Genomic DNA, 14871 nt, shown 5'->3' on the forward strand with positions numbered 1-14871 from the left:
AATCCATTAAAGGCCAGGTACAGTGGCTCATGCCTGTAATCCCAGCACTTTGGGAGGCCCAGGTAGGTGGATGACTGGAGGTCAGGAGTTCGAGACCAGCCTGACCAACGTGGTGTAACCCCATCTCTACTAAAAATACAAAATTAGCTAGGTGTGGTGGTGCACACCTGTAATCCCAGCTACTTGGGAGGCTGAGGCAGGAGAATCACTTGAACCCAGGAGGCAAAGGTTGCAGTGAGCCAAGATCACGCCACTATACTCCAGCCTGGACAACAAGAGCGAAACTCTGTCTCTAAATAAATACATAATAAAATCAATTACAGTGTTATTAATTTGTATTAGTTTTTAAAAGTCTGACCACAGTATAGGAATAATACTTCCTCAGCACTGTCTCTTGCTAGAGTCCTGCAGTCAAGATACTCGGTGTTTACAGTACTCCCTTAATCAGCACCTTCAGCTGAGGCCAGGGAAGGGGCAAGATTTTGGAGAAGGATCTAATTTTTCCTTAACAATTTTTTTTTCTTCATCCCCGCTATATTCTTTGACTGCATCAAAAATAATTATTGCTGGCTGGGCGTGGTGGCTCACTCCTGTAATCCCAGCACTTTCAGAGGCCAAGATGGGTGGATCACTTGAGGTCAGGAGTTTGACATCAGCCTGCCCAATGTGGTGAAACCCCGTCTCTGCTAAAAATACAAAAATTAGCCTGGTGTGGTGACTCACGCTTGTAATCCCAGCTACTGGGGAGGCTGAAGCAGGAGAATCGCTTGAACCCGGTAGGCAGAGGTTGCGCTGAGCCAAGATTGCGCCACTGCACTCCAGCCTGGGCAACAGAGAGAGACTCCATTGCAAAAAATAAATAAATAAATTGTTATTATTATTGCTGATGTCATACTTGATTGTCAGCGTTTTTAGTTTTTTGTTTTTTGTTTTTCCTTCTCATAAAATGTTCAGGTGGCAAAGTTGACATTCTGTTTTGTTTCTGTTTTCGTTTTGAGCCAGGGTCTCCCTCTGTCACCCAGGCTGGAGTGCAGTGGCGCAGTCTCGCCTCATTGCAACCTCTGCCTCCTAGGTTCAAGTGTTTCTCCTGCCTCAGCCGCCCAAGTAGCTGGGATTACAGGTACCCACCACCATGGCTGGCTAATTTTTGTATTTTTTTTTAGTAGAGATGGGGTTTCACCATGTTGGCCAGGCTGGTCTTGAACTCCTGACCTCAGGTGATCTGCCTGCCTTGGCCTCCCAAAGTGCTGGGATTACAGGCATGAGCCACCGCGCCCAGCTGGAAAGATCTTGTTTTAGTTCAAAGCATTAACAGCGTTCTCTCTTATTAGTCATGAAAACTTATATCTGCAATAATAAACACTTTAACTGACATAATTTCAACATGTAGTGCACATAAGATTTTTACCTGGTAATATCTTGAACACTTAAGAAACATGAAAGAAATCTTTCAAATATTAACAAGTCCAGTTGGCGTGTCTTGCCTGAATAACTGTGATATGAGGATGATTTAATCAGATGGTAACCCGGAGCGCCAGTAAAGGTAATGGCAGCCCTCCAAAGACTGTGGCTGAATGCAAGGTCGGAGCTGAACTTTGTTGCCTCTGTACAAAATCTGGAGAGAAAAAGAACAACAGGAATCACCTTTCCTTTAGTTCACGTGCAGTATCGGGGAGGATTGTTTATGAACCCAACCACTAGACAGTGGTCCTAAGGGAAGCAGTAAGTCTACTTTCTCAGTGGAGGAAAATGAAAAGGAGAGCATATTGGGCAATGTACCTGGTAACCCTTTCAGTGCCTTTTCAGTCTAAGAGCAGACAGCAGACACCTGTTCCTTTTTTTTTTTGAGACAGAGTCTTGCTCTGTCACCCAGGCTGGAGTACAGTGGCACGATCTCGGCTCGCTGCAACCTCCACCTCCCGGGTTCAAGCAATTCTCCTGCCTCAGCCTCCAAAGTAGCTGGGATTACAGGTGCCTGCCACCACGCCCAGCTAATTTTTTTGTACTTTTAGTAGAGATGGGGTTTCACCATGTTGACCAGGCTGATTTCAAACTCCTGACCTCAAGTGATCCGCCTGCCTTGGCCTCCCAAAGTGCTGAGATTACAGGCAAGAGCCAGCGCGGCCAACCACCTGTTCCTTCTTTTTTTTTTTTTTGAGACGGAGTCTCGCTCTGTCGCCCAGGCTGGAGTGCAGTGGTGCAATCTCCGCTCACTGCAATCTCTGCCTCCTGGGTTCAAGCAATTCTCCTGCCTCATCCTCCTGAGTAGCTAAGATTACAGGCACACACCACCACTCCCAGCTAATTTTTGTATTTTTAGTAGAGACAGGGTTTCACCATGTTGGTCAGGCTGGTCTCAAACTCCTGACCTCGTGATCCACCTGCCTTGGCCTCCCAAAATGCTGGGATTACAGGTGTGAGCCACCGCATCCAGCCCTGTTCCTTCTTTCTACCCCATCTCACACTCCTCTCAAATTTGGGAGGAGGCCCAGATAGCTAAAGAGACAGCATTAGGTGTATAAAAGCTAGAACCAAAAAAACAAAAAGATAGACAACATTCTGAAACAGGGGTGTGGAGAATTTGACCATGGTAGAGTTTAAACACCCAGCAATTCTGAGAAATTATTTCTCTGAGAAGGAGCAAGCACAGGCAATATAATAGAATATATATATCTATATAACATGTTTTACATAATATATTAATATGTTATATAATTATATGACATTGTAAAGTAATTATTATACTTGTATTATATTGACATGATTGTAATAACTAATAGGTAATGATTGTATAAATAGTAATATTAAATATTATACTATATAACATAATATACTTGTTTATATTATATATTCAAATATGTAATAAAGGCAGCAGAATGCTAACTTAAAATGGAGGTAGGTTTTGGGCTCTTGGGAAAAGAGAAATTTTTTTTTTTTTGGTGGGGAGGGGAACAGAGTCTCACTCTGTTACCCAGGCTGGAGTGCAGTGGCACAATCTTGGCTCAATGCAACCTTCGCCTCCTAGGTTCAAGTGATTCTCCTGCCTCAGCTTCTCAAGTAGCTGGGATTACAGGCACCCACCACCATGCCTGGCTTATTTTTGTATTTTTAGTAGAGATAGGGTTTCACCATGTTGGCCAGGCTGGTCTTGAACTCCTGACCTCAAGTGATCCACCCGCCTCAGCCTCCCAAAGTGCTGGGATTACGGGCGTGAGCCACCGTGTCCGGCCGGGAAAGAAGAATTTCTAAATAAATATGCTTCATTTTGGATAGCTCAAGTGCTATATTTCTAAAAATACTACGTGTTTTTAAAAAATAAGCCTTTTGCCCTGTTCTCATTTTTGATGAACTGACAGTTTACAGAGCACTTTCCTACATGTTGTCGTTGTCCCCAGGACGTCCATGGATAGGCCCAGCCCCGCTGAGTCCTGGGTTGATGGCACTCAGAGTGTCCTCTGCCAGAGCTGGGGCATACTGAACTTGCCTGGAGATGCCCTGTGGAGGGATGATGCCCACATCTGCCTCAGAGAGGTAGATGCATCCAGAAGCTCCAAAGACGTGTCCCATAGTAAATAGTTTGGGCCCAATTAAAAGAGGCAGGAGGCTGGGCACAGTGGCCTGTTATCCCAGCACCTTGGGAGGCTGAGGTGGGCAAGTCACTTGAGGTCAGGAGTTCAAGACCAGCCTGGCCAACATGGTAAAACCCCACCTCTACTAAAAATACAAAAAATTAGCCGAGTATGGTGGCAGGCGCCTGTAATCCCAGCTACTCAGGAGGCTGAGGCAGGAGAATTGCTTGAACCCTGGAGGTGGAGGTTGCAATGAGCCGAGATCGTGCCACTGCACTCCAGCCTGGGTGACAGAGTAAGTGAGACTCCATCTCAAAAAAAAAAAAAAAAAAAAAGAGAGACACAGGAGTGGAGAATTTCTAACACTTCTTTCCTGGGATACTGTTTGGGGTCCTTTTCCTCGGACACTGTTTCACCATCAAGTAACAGAGAAGGAGATGGGTGCACGGGTGAGGAGCTGAGCAGCTCTGTACGTCTCGGCTCAGAGTGACATCAGTCTTACATCTTTGGAGGCTGGGAAGGTGTAGGTGAAAGGGTACGAAGGTGCAATTATGTAGGATGAGTAAGTCTAGAGAAGGCATGTACAACATGAGGACTGTCGTTAATAACGCTGCATATATACTGGGAATTTGCCAAGAGAGTAGATTTTAGGTGTTCTTACCACAAAAAAGAAAGGTCAAAGCCAGACACAGTGGCTCACGCCTGTAATCCCAGCACTTTGAGAAGCCAAGGAGGGTAGATCACCTGAGGTCAGGAGTTCAAGACCAGCGTGGCCAACATGGTGAAACCCCATCTCTACTATAAATACCAAAAATTAGCTGGGTGTGGTGGCGGGCACCTATAATCCCAGCTACTTGGGAGGCTGAGGCATGAGAATCGTTTGAACCCAGGAGGCAGAGGCTGTAGTGAGCCGAGATCATACCACTGAACTCCAGCCTGAGTGACAGAGCAAGACTCCATCTCAAACACACACACACACACACACACACACACACACACACACAAACTGACTGAGCATGGCAGCTCACGCCTGTAATTCCAGCACTTTGGGAGTCCGAGGCAGGTGGATCATCTGAGGGCAGGAGTTCAAGACCAGCGTGGCCAACATGGCAAAACCCTGTCTCTACTAAAAATACAAAAAATTAGCCAGGCGGGTGGCAGACGCCTGTAATCCCAACTACTCTTGAGGCTGAGGCAGGAGAATTGCTTGAACCCGGGAGGCGGAGGTTGCAGTGAGCAGAGACTGCTCCGCTGCCCTCTAGCCTGGGCAACAGAGTGAGACTCCATCTCAAAAAAAAAAAAAATTTATTACTAATATACTAATGTACTACAGCAGATCTTAGCTAGCATGATTACCATTCAGCTGTTTGCTGTAGCAATTTGTTACATTCCTAGGAAACCTTAAGCTATGAGAGGGAAAAAAAGTCTCATTCTACAAACAAGACGTTTCAGGGGAGAAGCAGGGAAGAGTGTTAGGGGCTAGAGAGTGTTATTTGAAACACTTTTCCCTCCATAGGAATTAAAGTTTTTGTCATGGCCATCAAGTTTAAACCTCACTCAATAAATCTGTTATATTTACTTGCTCCGCTTCCCACCCACCACCCCCAAAATATGGTGTTGTCTGCCAGCCAGTCCATATGATTGTGTAAGTCCATCCCTCACCATGGGCTGCTTGGTTTCTGCGTCTCCTCATTCATATTCTTAAAAGAACATTTAAGTGGCTGTTGGTCATCCAGTGGATTTCTGGTGACAGATGTTCATGTCTTTCTACTCAGCTGTGGCAGGGGGACAGACTGTGGGAATCATTTCCTTAGGTTCGGCAAGAGCCATGAACTGCTATATTTCACAAAGAAGAGGGCTGGGGTAGACTAGTTGCACAAAAGCATCTCCTAGCATTCTTTTTTTTTTTTTTTTTTTGAGATGGAGTCTCACTCTGTCACCCAGGCTGGAGTGCAGTGGTGTGATGTCGGCCCACTGCAACCTCTACCTCCCAGGTTCAAGCGATTCTCCTGCTTCAGCCTCCCAAGTAGCTGGGACTGCAGGGCCCACCACCACGCCCGACTAATTTTTGTATTTTTAGTAGAGATGGGGTTTTACCATATTGGCCAGGCTGGCCTTGAACTCCTTATCTTGTTATCCACCCACCTCGGCCTCCCAAAGTGCTGGGATTATAGGTGCGAGCCACCGAGCCTGGCCTGTAACACTCATTCCTTACACTGGGTTGTTACCAGAATGTCAGAACAGTCATAATTTTATTTATCTTTGTCTGATAAGAGACGCCAAACTGCATATTTGTGTGACGTCTTTACAATCTTCTTTCCTTAGAACGCCTGACAGACAATCTCAGAGTTGGACAGACATCCATAGTTGCTGCTCAGATGTTTCTTTTTTTCAGAGTTTTGCTGCTAAGAATATCTCCTCAACATTTGACTTCATTGTGGCCAATAATGGTCTCTGAATTGGTGAGTACAAGTATTGTAAGTTTGAAAGCAAGGTTGGAGCTTTTTAAAATGCTTTTTCAGTAACATAACGTACTATTTCATATGTATCCCATTTTATCTAAAAGTTATTTTTAATCAGGTTGGTAGCACATGGTTAGCTCTTTGTTAAATAGAGAATATTTTACCCTATGATCATAGTTGATCTCTCACCCTGTCAGTTATTCCAACTAACTTGTACCGTTTGATAATATTTACTAGTTTTTTATATACATATAAATTTGGGCTGGGCGTGGTAGCTTATGCCTGTAATCCCAGCACTTTGGGAGGCTAAGGTGGATGGATCACTTGAGCCCAGGAGTTCGAGACTAGCCTGGGCAACATAGTGAAACTCCTTGTCTACAAAAAAATACAAAAATTAATTCGGCATGGCGGGAAGTTGCATCTGCAGAAGGTTGAGGCTGCAGTGAGCCATGATTGTACCATTGCGCTCCAGACTGGGTGACAGAGTAGGACCCCATCTTATTCATTCATTCATAAATTAATTGATTTTTAAAAATAAGTAAAAAAAAATATTTGGGTAGATTTAATCTCTCTCAGATAGTAACTTGAATGCATTTTTTTTTCAGATTCAGACATTCGCACAGCTTGAAGAAGATCTAAAAGACGAAGATGAGTCATTGAGGTAAGCAGTACAAGATCTGCACAAGAGGAAAAGATGGTCACGATTAAAGCACATCACTTTAGATGTACTGTTATCTAATGTTAAATGCTGTTTTCTTGAAGTACTTGTGAAAGGACCAGCTATTCCAAAAATTTCTTAAAAAGAGAATTCTTCTGAGGGACAGATCATAGTTAAATGGACTATAGCAGATCTGAATGAATTTATAACAAGCGTTTCTTTGCAAATTTATAGAAGCAGCAACAAAGTGAACAGAATGAAAGTTTCAGTCCCGGATGCAAACGGACCCTCAGTGGGGGAGATACCCCAGAGTGAACTCATCTTGTATTTATCAGCTTGCAAATTCTTGGACACAGCGCTTTCTTTTCCACCTGACAAGATGCCATTATTTCAAATGTAAGTCAGATAGGATTGTGTGTCCTTTTTGAAGTAAGAGATTTTGTTTTTTTCCTTTTAAGCACTTTCACTTGTTTTTCATGTACAGTTTATGGGAAACCACCATCTGGGTTTCTAGTGACAGCTGAGCCAGCTCGGAATACCAAGTTTCAGATTACTTGGAACATCTGTGGCTCTGCGTATTTGGCTCACAGGAGTGTTTATGAATGTGTTTCTATGGTGTGTGTGTGTGTGTGTGCGCGCGTGTGTGTGTGTGGTTTTTGCTACTGAATGCTTGTAAAACAGGGCTTACCCACTGGTGCTCCTCACTGCCTTTGTGTAGACCTTTTTGTCTGTGTTTAGTTAGATACAAATGCCTTTATTTGGAGCCTGCCATCTCCGATTCACTTTGCCCCGTAGGCTTCTGTTTCCTGCCAGCTTAGCACAGCTGCTCATTTGTTTAATTTCATGACCAGCCCCAGAGGCTATTTCTCTCTCTCCTACCCCCACAAAGAGAGTAATCATATAGAAATGTTTGTGGTTAAAGAGCGGGTTCTCTTAAATGCACATTGCTAAGTGAAAGAAGCCAGTCTGAAAAGGCTACACACTGTATGATTCCAACCATGTGACGTTCTGGAAAAGGCAAACCGTGGAGGCAGTAAAAACATCAGTGGTCGCCAGGGGTTGGGGAGAGGGAGGCAGGGATGAATGGGTGAAGCAGGGATGAATGGGGGAAGCACAGAGGATTTTTAGGGCAGTGAAATGATTGCATACGGAGCTATAATGGTAGATCCATGTCATTGTCCATTTCTCCAAATCCATACAATGTACACCACCAAGAGTGAATCCTGATGTAAACTCTGGACTTGGGAGGATAACAGTGAGTCAGTAGTAGAGGCTCTTCAGTTTTAACAAATGTACCACTCTGGTGCAGGATGTCGATAATATGGCAGGCTTGTATGTGTGTAGGATGGGATATATGGGAACTACTTTCTGCTCCATTTTGTTGTGAACCTAAAGCTGTTCTGCAAAAGAAAGTCTTTTAGTTTTTAAAAAGCGGGTTTGGGCCAGACATGGTGTCTCATACCTGTAATACCAGCACTTTAGGAGGCTGAGGTGGGTGGATCACCTGAGGTTGGGAGTTCGAGACCAGCCTGGCCAATATGGTGAAACCCCGTCTCTACTAAAAACACAAAAATTAGGCCAGGTACCGTGGCTCATGCCTGTAATCCCAGCACTTTGGGAGGCCAAGGTGGGTGGATCACTTGAGGCCAGGAGTTCAAGACTAGCCTGGCCAACATGGTGAAACCCTGTCTCTACTAAAAATACAAAAATTAGGCCGGGCGCGATGGCTCACACCTGTAATCCCAGCACTTTGGGAGGCCAAGGTGGGTGGATCACCTGAGGTTGGGATCAGCCTGACCAACATGGAGAAACCCTATCTCTACTAAAAATACAAAATTAGCTGGGCATGGTGGCATATGCCTGTAATCCCAGCTACTTGGGAGGCTGAGACAGGAGAATCGCTTGAACTTGGGAGGCAGAGGTTGCAGTGAGCCGAGATCATGCCATCTGCCATTGCACTCCAGCCTGGGCAACAAAAGCGAGACACCATCTCAAAAAAAAAAAAAAAAAAAAAAAACAAAGCCAGATGTGGTGGTGGGCGCCTGTAATCCCAGCTACTCTGGAAGCGAAGGAAGGAGAATCACTTGAACCCGAGAGGCAGAGGCTGCAGTGAGCTGACATCGCACCACTGCACTCCAGCCTAGGCAACAGAGCGAGACTCCCCCTCAAAACAAAGCAAAACAAAACAAAACAAAAGAGGCCAGGCACAGTGGCTCACGCCTGTAATCCCAGCACTTTGGGAGGCCGAGGCAGGCAGATCATGAGGTCAGGAGTTCAAGACCAGCCAGGCCAACATGGTGAAACCCTGTCTTTACTAAAAATGCAAAAATTAGCTGCCCATAGTGGTGGGCGCCTGTAATCCCAGCTACTCAAGAGGCTGAGGCAGGAGAATCGCTTGAAACCGAAGGTGGAGGTTGCAGTGAACCGAGATCGCACCACTGCACTCCAGCCTGGGTGAAAGAGCGAAACTCTATCTCAAACCAAAAAAAAGTGGAGGCCAGGCGCAGTGGCTCATGCCTGTAATCCCAGCACTTTAGGAGGCTGAGGCAGGTGGATCACGAGGTCAGGAGTTCAAGACCAGCCTGGCCAAGATGGTGAAACCCCGTCTCTACTAAAAATACAAAAAAATTAGTCAGGCATGGTGGCAGGTGCCCGTAATCCCAGCTACTCGGGAGGCTGAGGCAGAGAATTGCTTGAACCTGGGAGGTGGAGGTTGCAGTGAGCCAAGATTGCACCACTGCACTCCAGCCTGGGCGACAGAACGAGACTCTGTCTCAAAAAAAAAAAAAAAAAAAAAAAGCAAAAAAGTGGGTTCCGATATATGCGACTGTGCATAGCAACATTATTTGTAATAGGCAAAAAGTGGAGACAACCCAAATGGCCATCAGCTGATGAACAGATAGATAATGTGACATATCCATGCAGTGGAATACGGTTCAGCAATGAAAAGAATTGAAGAACTGAGACACGCTGGAACCTGGATGAACCTGGAAAATATGATTCTAAGTGAAAGCTCGAAACAAGGGAACACATAGTGTATGATTCTGCTTATATGGAATGTCCACGATGAGACAGAGTGTGGATTAGTGGGTGCCTAGGTCTCAAGGGTATAATAGGGGGTTGGGGTGGTGATGGCTGAGCAGGGCAGGATTTCTTTTTGGGGTAATGAAATACTTTAAAATTGATTGTGATAATAGACGTGCAACTCTATGAATATAATAAAAGGCATTGAGTTGTTCATATTAAATAGATACAGTATGGGAATTATATCTTAATAAAACTAATTTTAATGATGTCGAAGGGCTCTTACTAGCAGACCTGACCTTCCGTTTGTTCCCTGCAGTTATAGGTGGGCATTTATTCCGGAAGTGGACACAGAGGGCCCTGCCTTCCTGTCGGATGTAGAGGAGAATCACCAAGAATGCAAACCCCACACTGTCAGGATTCTAGAACTTCTAAAATTAAAGTTTGGGGTAAGTGCTTTTCGTGTGTGTGTGTGTGTGTGTGTGTGTGTGTGTGTGTGTGTGTGTGTGTGTTGGAGTTTCACTCGGCCACCCAGGTTAGAGTGTGTGTGTGTGTGTGTGTGTGAGATGGAGTTTCACTCGGCCACCCAGGTTAGAGTGCAGTGGTGCAGTCTTGACTTACTGCAGCCTCTACCTCCCAGGCTCAAGTGATTCTCCTGCCTCAGCTTCCTGAGTAGCTGGGATTACAGGAATGTGCCACCATGCCTGGCTAATTTTGTTTTGTTTTGTTTTGTTTTTGAGATGAAGTCTCACTCTGTTGCCCAGACTGGAGTGCAATGGCGGGATCTCGGCTCACTGCAACCTCCACCTCCCACCCAGGTTCAAGCAATTCTCGCACCTCAGCTTCCCAAGTAGTTGGAACTACAGGCACCTGCCACCACGCTTGGGGCTAATTTTTGTATTTTTAGTAGAGACAGGTTTTCCCCATATTGGTCACGCTGGTCTCGAACTCCTGACCTCAGGTGATCCGCCTGCCTCAGCCTCCCAAAGTGCTGGGATTACAGGCGAGAGCCAATGTGCCCAGCCTGCTTTTCTTTTTAAAAGTTATATTCATGAGGCTGGTAATCCCAGCATTTTGGGAGGCCGAGGCGGGCAGATCGCCTGAGGTCAGGAGTTCAAGACCAACCTGGCGAACATGGTGAAACTCCATCTCTACAAAAATACAAAAATTAGCTGGGCATGGTGATGGGTACCTATAATCCCAGCTACTCAGGAAGCTGAGGCAGGAGAATCACTTGAACCCGGGAGACAGGTTGCAGTGAACCGAGATCACACAGCTGCACTCCAGTCTGGGCGACAGAGCAAGACTCTGTCTCAAAAAAAAGGACCTTATTTCTTAGGTTTTGCCGCATGCATGTGCTTCCCGGCCATCTCGAGCCCTCAGTAAAACTGTATCATTGTTATGGGTTTGTTTTTTCTGCAGGAAATCAGTAGCTCTGATGAGATCACCATGAAGAGTGAATTCCCGCTTCTGCGCCAACATTCTGTTTCCAGCATCAGGCAGTTGATGCCATTCTTCATGACTCTAAACGGTGCATTTAAGACCCAGAGACAGCTGCCTTCTGATACCGCAGGAGCTCCATTCTTGGACTTTCCTGTCACAGATAGCCCAAGGGTCTTAAAACAACTGGAAGAATGCATTGAATATGATTTTCTGGAACATCCAGAATGTTAACCATGCGAGAGAGAATATGTTTAATCCATGTATTGGTACTTTACTGAAAACCAGGTTATATTCTAAAGAAGAAAGAAGGCAGGATAGCGCTTTTAAACAAGCCTATTTCCATTTTGAAAGTAGATTTCAGGCTAGGTACGGTGGCTCACACCTGTAATTTCAGCACTTTGGGAGGCCAAGGCAGGCAGATTACTTGAGGTCGAGTTCGAGACCAGCCTGACCAACATGGTGAGACCCTATCTCTACTAAAAATACAAAAATTAGCCGGGTGTGGTGGCGGCGCCTGTAATCCCAGCTACTTGGGAGGCTAAGGCATGAGAATTGCTTGAACCCAGGAGGTGGAGGCTGCAGTGAGCTGAGATCACGACACTGCACTCCAGCTGTGTGACAGAATGAGACCATCTCAAAAAAAAAAAGAAAAAAAGTAGATTTCAGATAATTTGCTGTTCAGCAACAGGACACACCTCCCTAAATGCCTTGTAATATATTTGAATCTGATTCTGCATTTCTTCCTCAATTTATGTAATGAAAATAAAATTAATATATCATCTAACAGTAGCACAAAATTTGTAATATGAAGTAAAGTATGAAGATAATGAAGAAGTTGTTTTCTTTGTTGAAGCAGTTATATGGGTCTTTCTCAGTATATTTCTCTAAAAGTTTAAACTTATTAAAAGAATGTTATTTTTAACCTTTCACACAAATGTCCTTTAAAGTGCTTATTTTGGTACTCCATTTTAAAACTAAAATACATTGTTTTCTGAGGACAATAATTGCCCCTTACCCATTCAGCAGAGGTAAGGTAACCTCAGTGTATTCAAAGATAACCTTAACGTATTCAACCCTCCCACATTAAAAATTACATGTTTGCCGGGCACGTTGGCTCATGCCTGTAATCCCAGCACTTTGGGAGGCCAAGGTGGGCAGATCACCTGAGGTCAGGAGTTCAAGACCAGCCTGACCAACATGGAGAAACCCCATCTCTACTAAAAATACAAAATTAGCTGGGCATGGTGGTGCATGCCTGTAATCCCAGCTACTCGGGAGGCTGAGGCTGGAGAATCTCTTGAACCGGGGACGCGGAGGTTGCTGTGAGCCAAGATCGCACCATTGCACTCCAGCCTGGGCAACAAGAGTGAAACTCTGTCTTAAAAAAAAAAAAAAAAAAAAAAAAAAATCACGTTTGCACAGTTTAACAACATAAGTACAGGGTTTTAAATTTCTGACAGCACGTTCTTTTCTTTTTTTTCTTTTTTCCCCCTAAACGTTTAAAATATATTTCTAAACAGAATGGGCCGACTCAGCCACAGTAACTATTGATCTCCATAGCAGAGCCACCCACAAAGACAGAACTGATTTTTTTCCCATAATCAGGGGTGAAAAATATACAACTTGTTTCTGAACCAAAACCACAATTTCTGCAGTTTAAAATGTTTCACTGCTAATATGGCCCTGGGAGAAATTATGTAGTTTCTTTTCTTCTTTAAAAAAAAAAAATTAAAAAAATTTCCTAAGACACTAAATGTTCAATCTGGAATGTAGATTCTGATCACAAAGCAGCTCAGTTAACCTAAAAATTAAAAAATTCCCATCACCTGTCTCAGTAGGGCCTGAGAGTAGTGTGGGGAACCCCAGCTTTGGTATGGAGAGTCACGGCACCTTGAACCAGACAGAGACCGTGAGTAGCTATAGCTGGTGCTTCTCTCAGGATAAACTCTGATGTAGGAAGTTTCACCCTCATGAGAGTGGAATTTGGTGTCATCCAGTTGACACACGGCATATTCTATGTCTTCTTTTCTGAGACACCCAACCATCCCCACTCCATCCTTCTGCACATCCACGTAACAGGCATCCCCAGCTTCTCGCATGTGATCCTTCAGGTCGTGCCAGCTGCCTGATGGAAGAAGTCCATTTCTTCCATAAATAGCATCCTCTGCATCTCGAGGGTCCTCGAAGGGCACAAGGCCGTACCGGCTCTTGAGCTCGATCTCGCGGATGCGGCTGTACTTGTAGAACAGGTCCTCCAGGTCCTTCTCGCGCACGTGGGTCGGAAGGTTCCCCACGTAGATGCACCCGTCACCTGTCAGCCACGCTCGTCCGCCCAGCCCGACATCGGCACCGTCCGACGCTGCTGGCCAGCCGCGGCCCGCATCCGCCCGTATCGCCGCCGCCGCCGCCTCAGCACGGCTACCCCCGCAGCGTCTGTTTTTTTGTTTTTTTGTTTTTCTAACAGGGTCTCTCTCTGTCGCCCAGGCTGGAGTGCAGTGGCGTGATCTTGGCTCCCTGCAACCTCCGCCTCCCAGGTTCAAGCGATTCACCTGCGTCAGCCTCCCAAGTAGCTGGCATTATAGGTGCCAGCTAACCATGGCCGACTAATTTTTTTTTTTTTTTTTTTTTTTTGAGACAGAGTCTTGCTATGTCACCCAGGTTGGAGTGCAGTGGCCCGATCTCGGCTCCCTGCAACCTCCGCCTCCTGGGTTCAAGCGATTCTCCTGCCTCAGCCTCCTGAGTAGCTGGGATTACAGCTATGTACAGCGATGTCTGCAAAGATAGTGATTTAACAGCACTCATATCTTCATGTTCATAAAACAGTCCTACACGCGTGATGTACGTCTAGATCTTTCCTTTTGTCACAGGATATATAGCACAGTAGTTAAGGATATAGTCTCCGCAGTGCCTGGGTTTGTCTCAGCTTCCCCACGTACTGGCCTGCGCATACTTTGTGTCTCAGTTTCCTCATCTTTAAGGTAGGAATATCAATGGTAACTACCTCTTACGGTGGTAGCAACTAACCAGCTCTGCCACTTCTGTGACCTCTAAGCAGTTTTGATCATACACCCAGCAGTAAAAATTAAGTATCTCTCCAGCCCCAATATCTATAAGCTATGTGTTACATTAATTTATTTGGGTTCCAACATGTGTATTTTATAAAACAGAGGATGGGGATTTTAAAAGTATGAGGACTGGGGCCGGGCGTGGTGGCTCATGCATGTATTCCCAGCACTTTGGGAGGCCAAGGCGGGCAGATCACGTGGTCAAGCTATGGAGACCATCCTGGCCAACATGGTGAAACCTCGTCTCCACTAAAAAAACAAGAACTATCTGGGTGTGGTGGCACGTACCTATAGTCCCAGCTACTCAGGAGGCTGAGGCAGGAGAATCACTTGAACCTGGGAGATGGAGGTTGCAGTGAGCAGAGATCACACCACTGCACTCCAGCCTGGGTGAGAGAGTGAGGCTCTGTCTCAAAAAAAAGAAAAAAAAAAAGAGGACAAACAAAATTACCAGTTTGTTCTTTTTAGTTTTTAGAGATAGAGTCTTGCTGTGTTGCCCGGGCTGGAGTGGACTGGCATGATCATAGCTCACTGCAGCCTCGAACTCCTGAGCTCAAAGCAATCCTCCTGCCTCAGCCTCCTGAGTAGCTGGGGCTACAGGTGCACACTACCATGCCCAGCCAACTTTTTGATTGTTTATAGAGGTGGGG

The 14871-nt window shown here is 45.4% G+C and overlaps 1 protein-coding gene and 1 pseudogene across 2 annotated transcripts in view; one reads left to right on the forward strand and one right to left on the reverse strand.

The window, feature by feature from the left end:
• DOP1B (DOP1 leucine zipper like protein B) overlaps positions 1 to 12085 on the forward strand; it is a 139670-nt gene extending 127585 nt beyond the window's left edge. For both annotated transcript variants that reach the window (XM_024239529.3, XM_009233930.4), the window contains 5 exons: positions 5895 to 6031; positions 6637 to 6692; positions 6924 to 7085; positions 10033 to 10162; positions 11136 to 12085. In XM_024239529.3, the coding sequence (XP_024095297.3) occupies positions 5895 to 6031; positions 6637 to 6692; positions 6924 to 7085; positions 10033 to 10162; positions 11136 to 11387 (737 nt within the window). In that variant the 3' untranslated portion in view covers positions 11388 to 12085. The remainder of the gene's footprint in view (positions 1 to 5894; positions 6032 to 6636; positions 6693 to 6923; positions 7086 to 10032; positions 10163 to 11135) is intronic.
• An 879-nt stretch (positions 12086 to 12964) lies between these two features.
• LOC100454161 (serine/arginine-rich splicing factor 9-like) lies at positions 12965 to 13500 on the reverse strand (annotated as a pseudogene).
• Between the last annotated feature and the right edge of the window lie 1371 nt (positions 13501 to 14871).

The sequence above is a fragment of the Pongo abelii genome, chromosome 22, assembly GCF_028885655.2.
Source record: "Pongo abelii isolate AG06213 chromosome 22, NHGRI_mPonAbe1-v2.0_pri, whole genome shotgun sequence".
Taxonomy (NCBI): Eukaryota; Metazoa; Chordata; class Mammalia; order Primates; family Hominidae; genus Pongo; species Pongo abelii.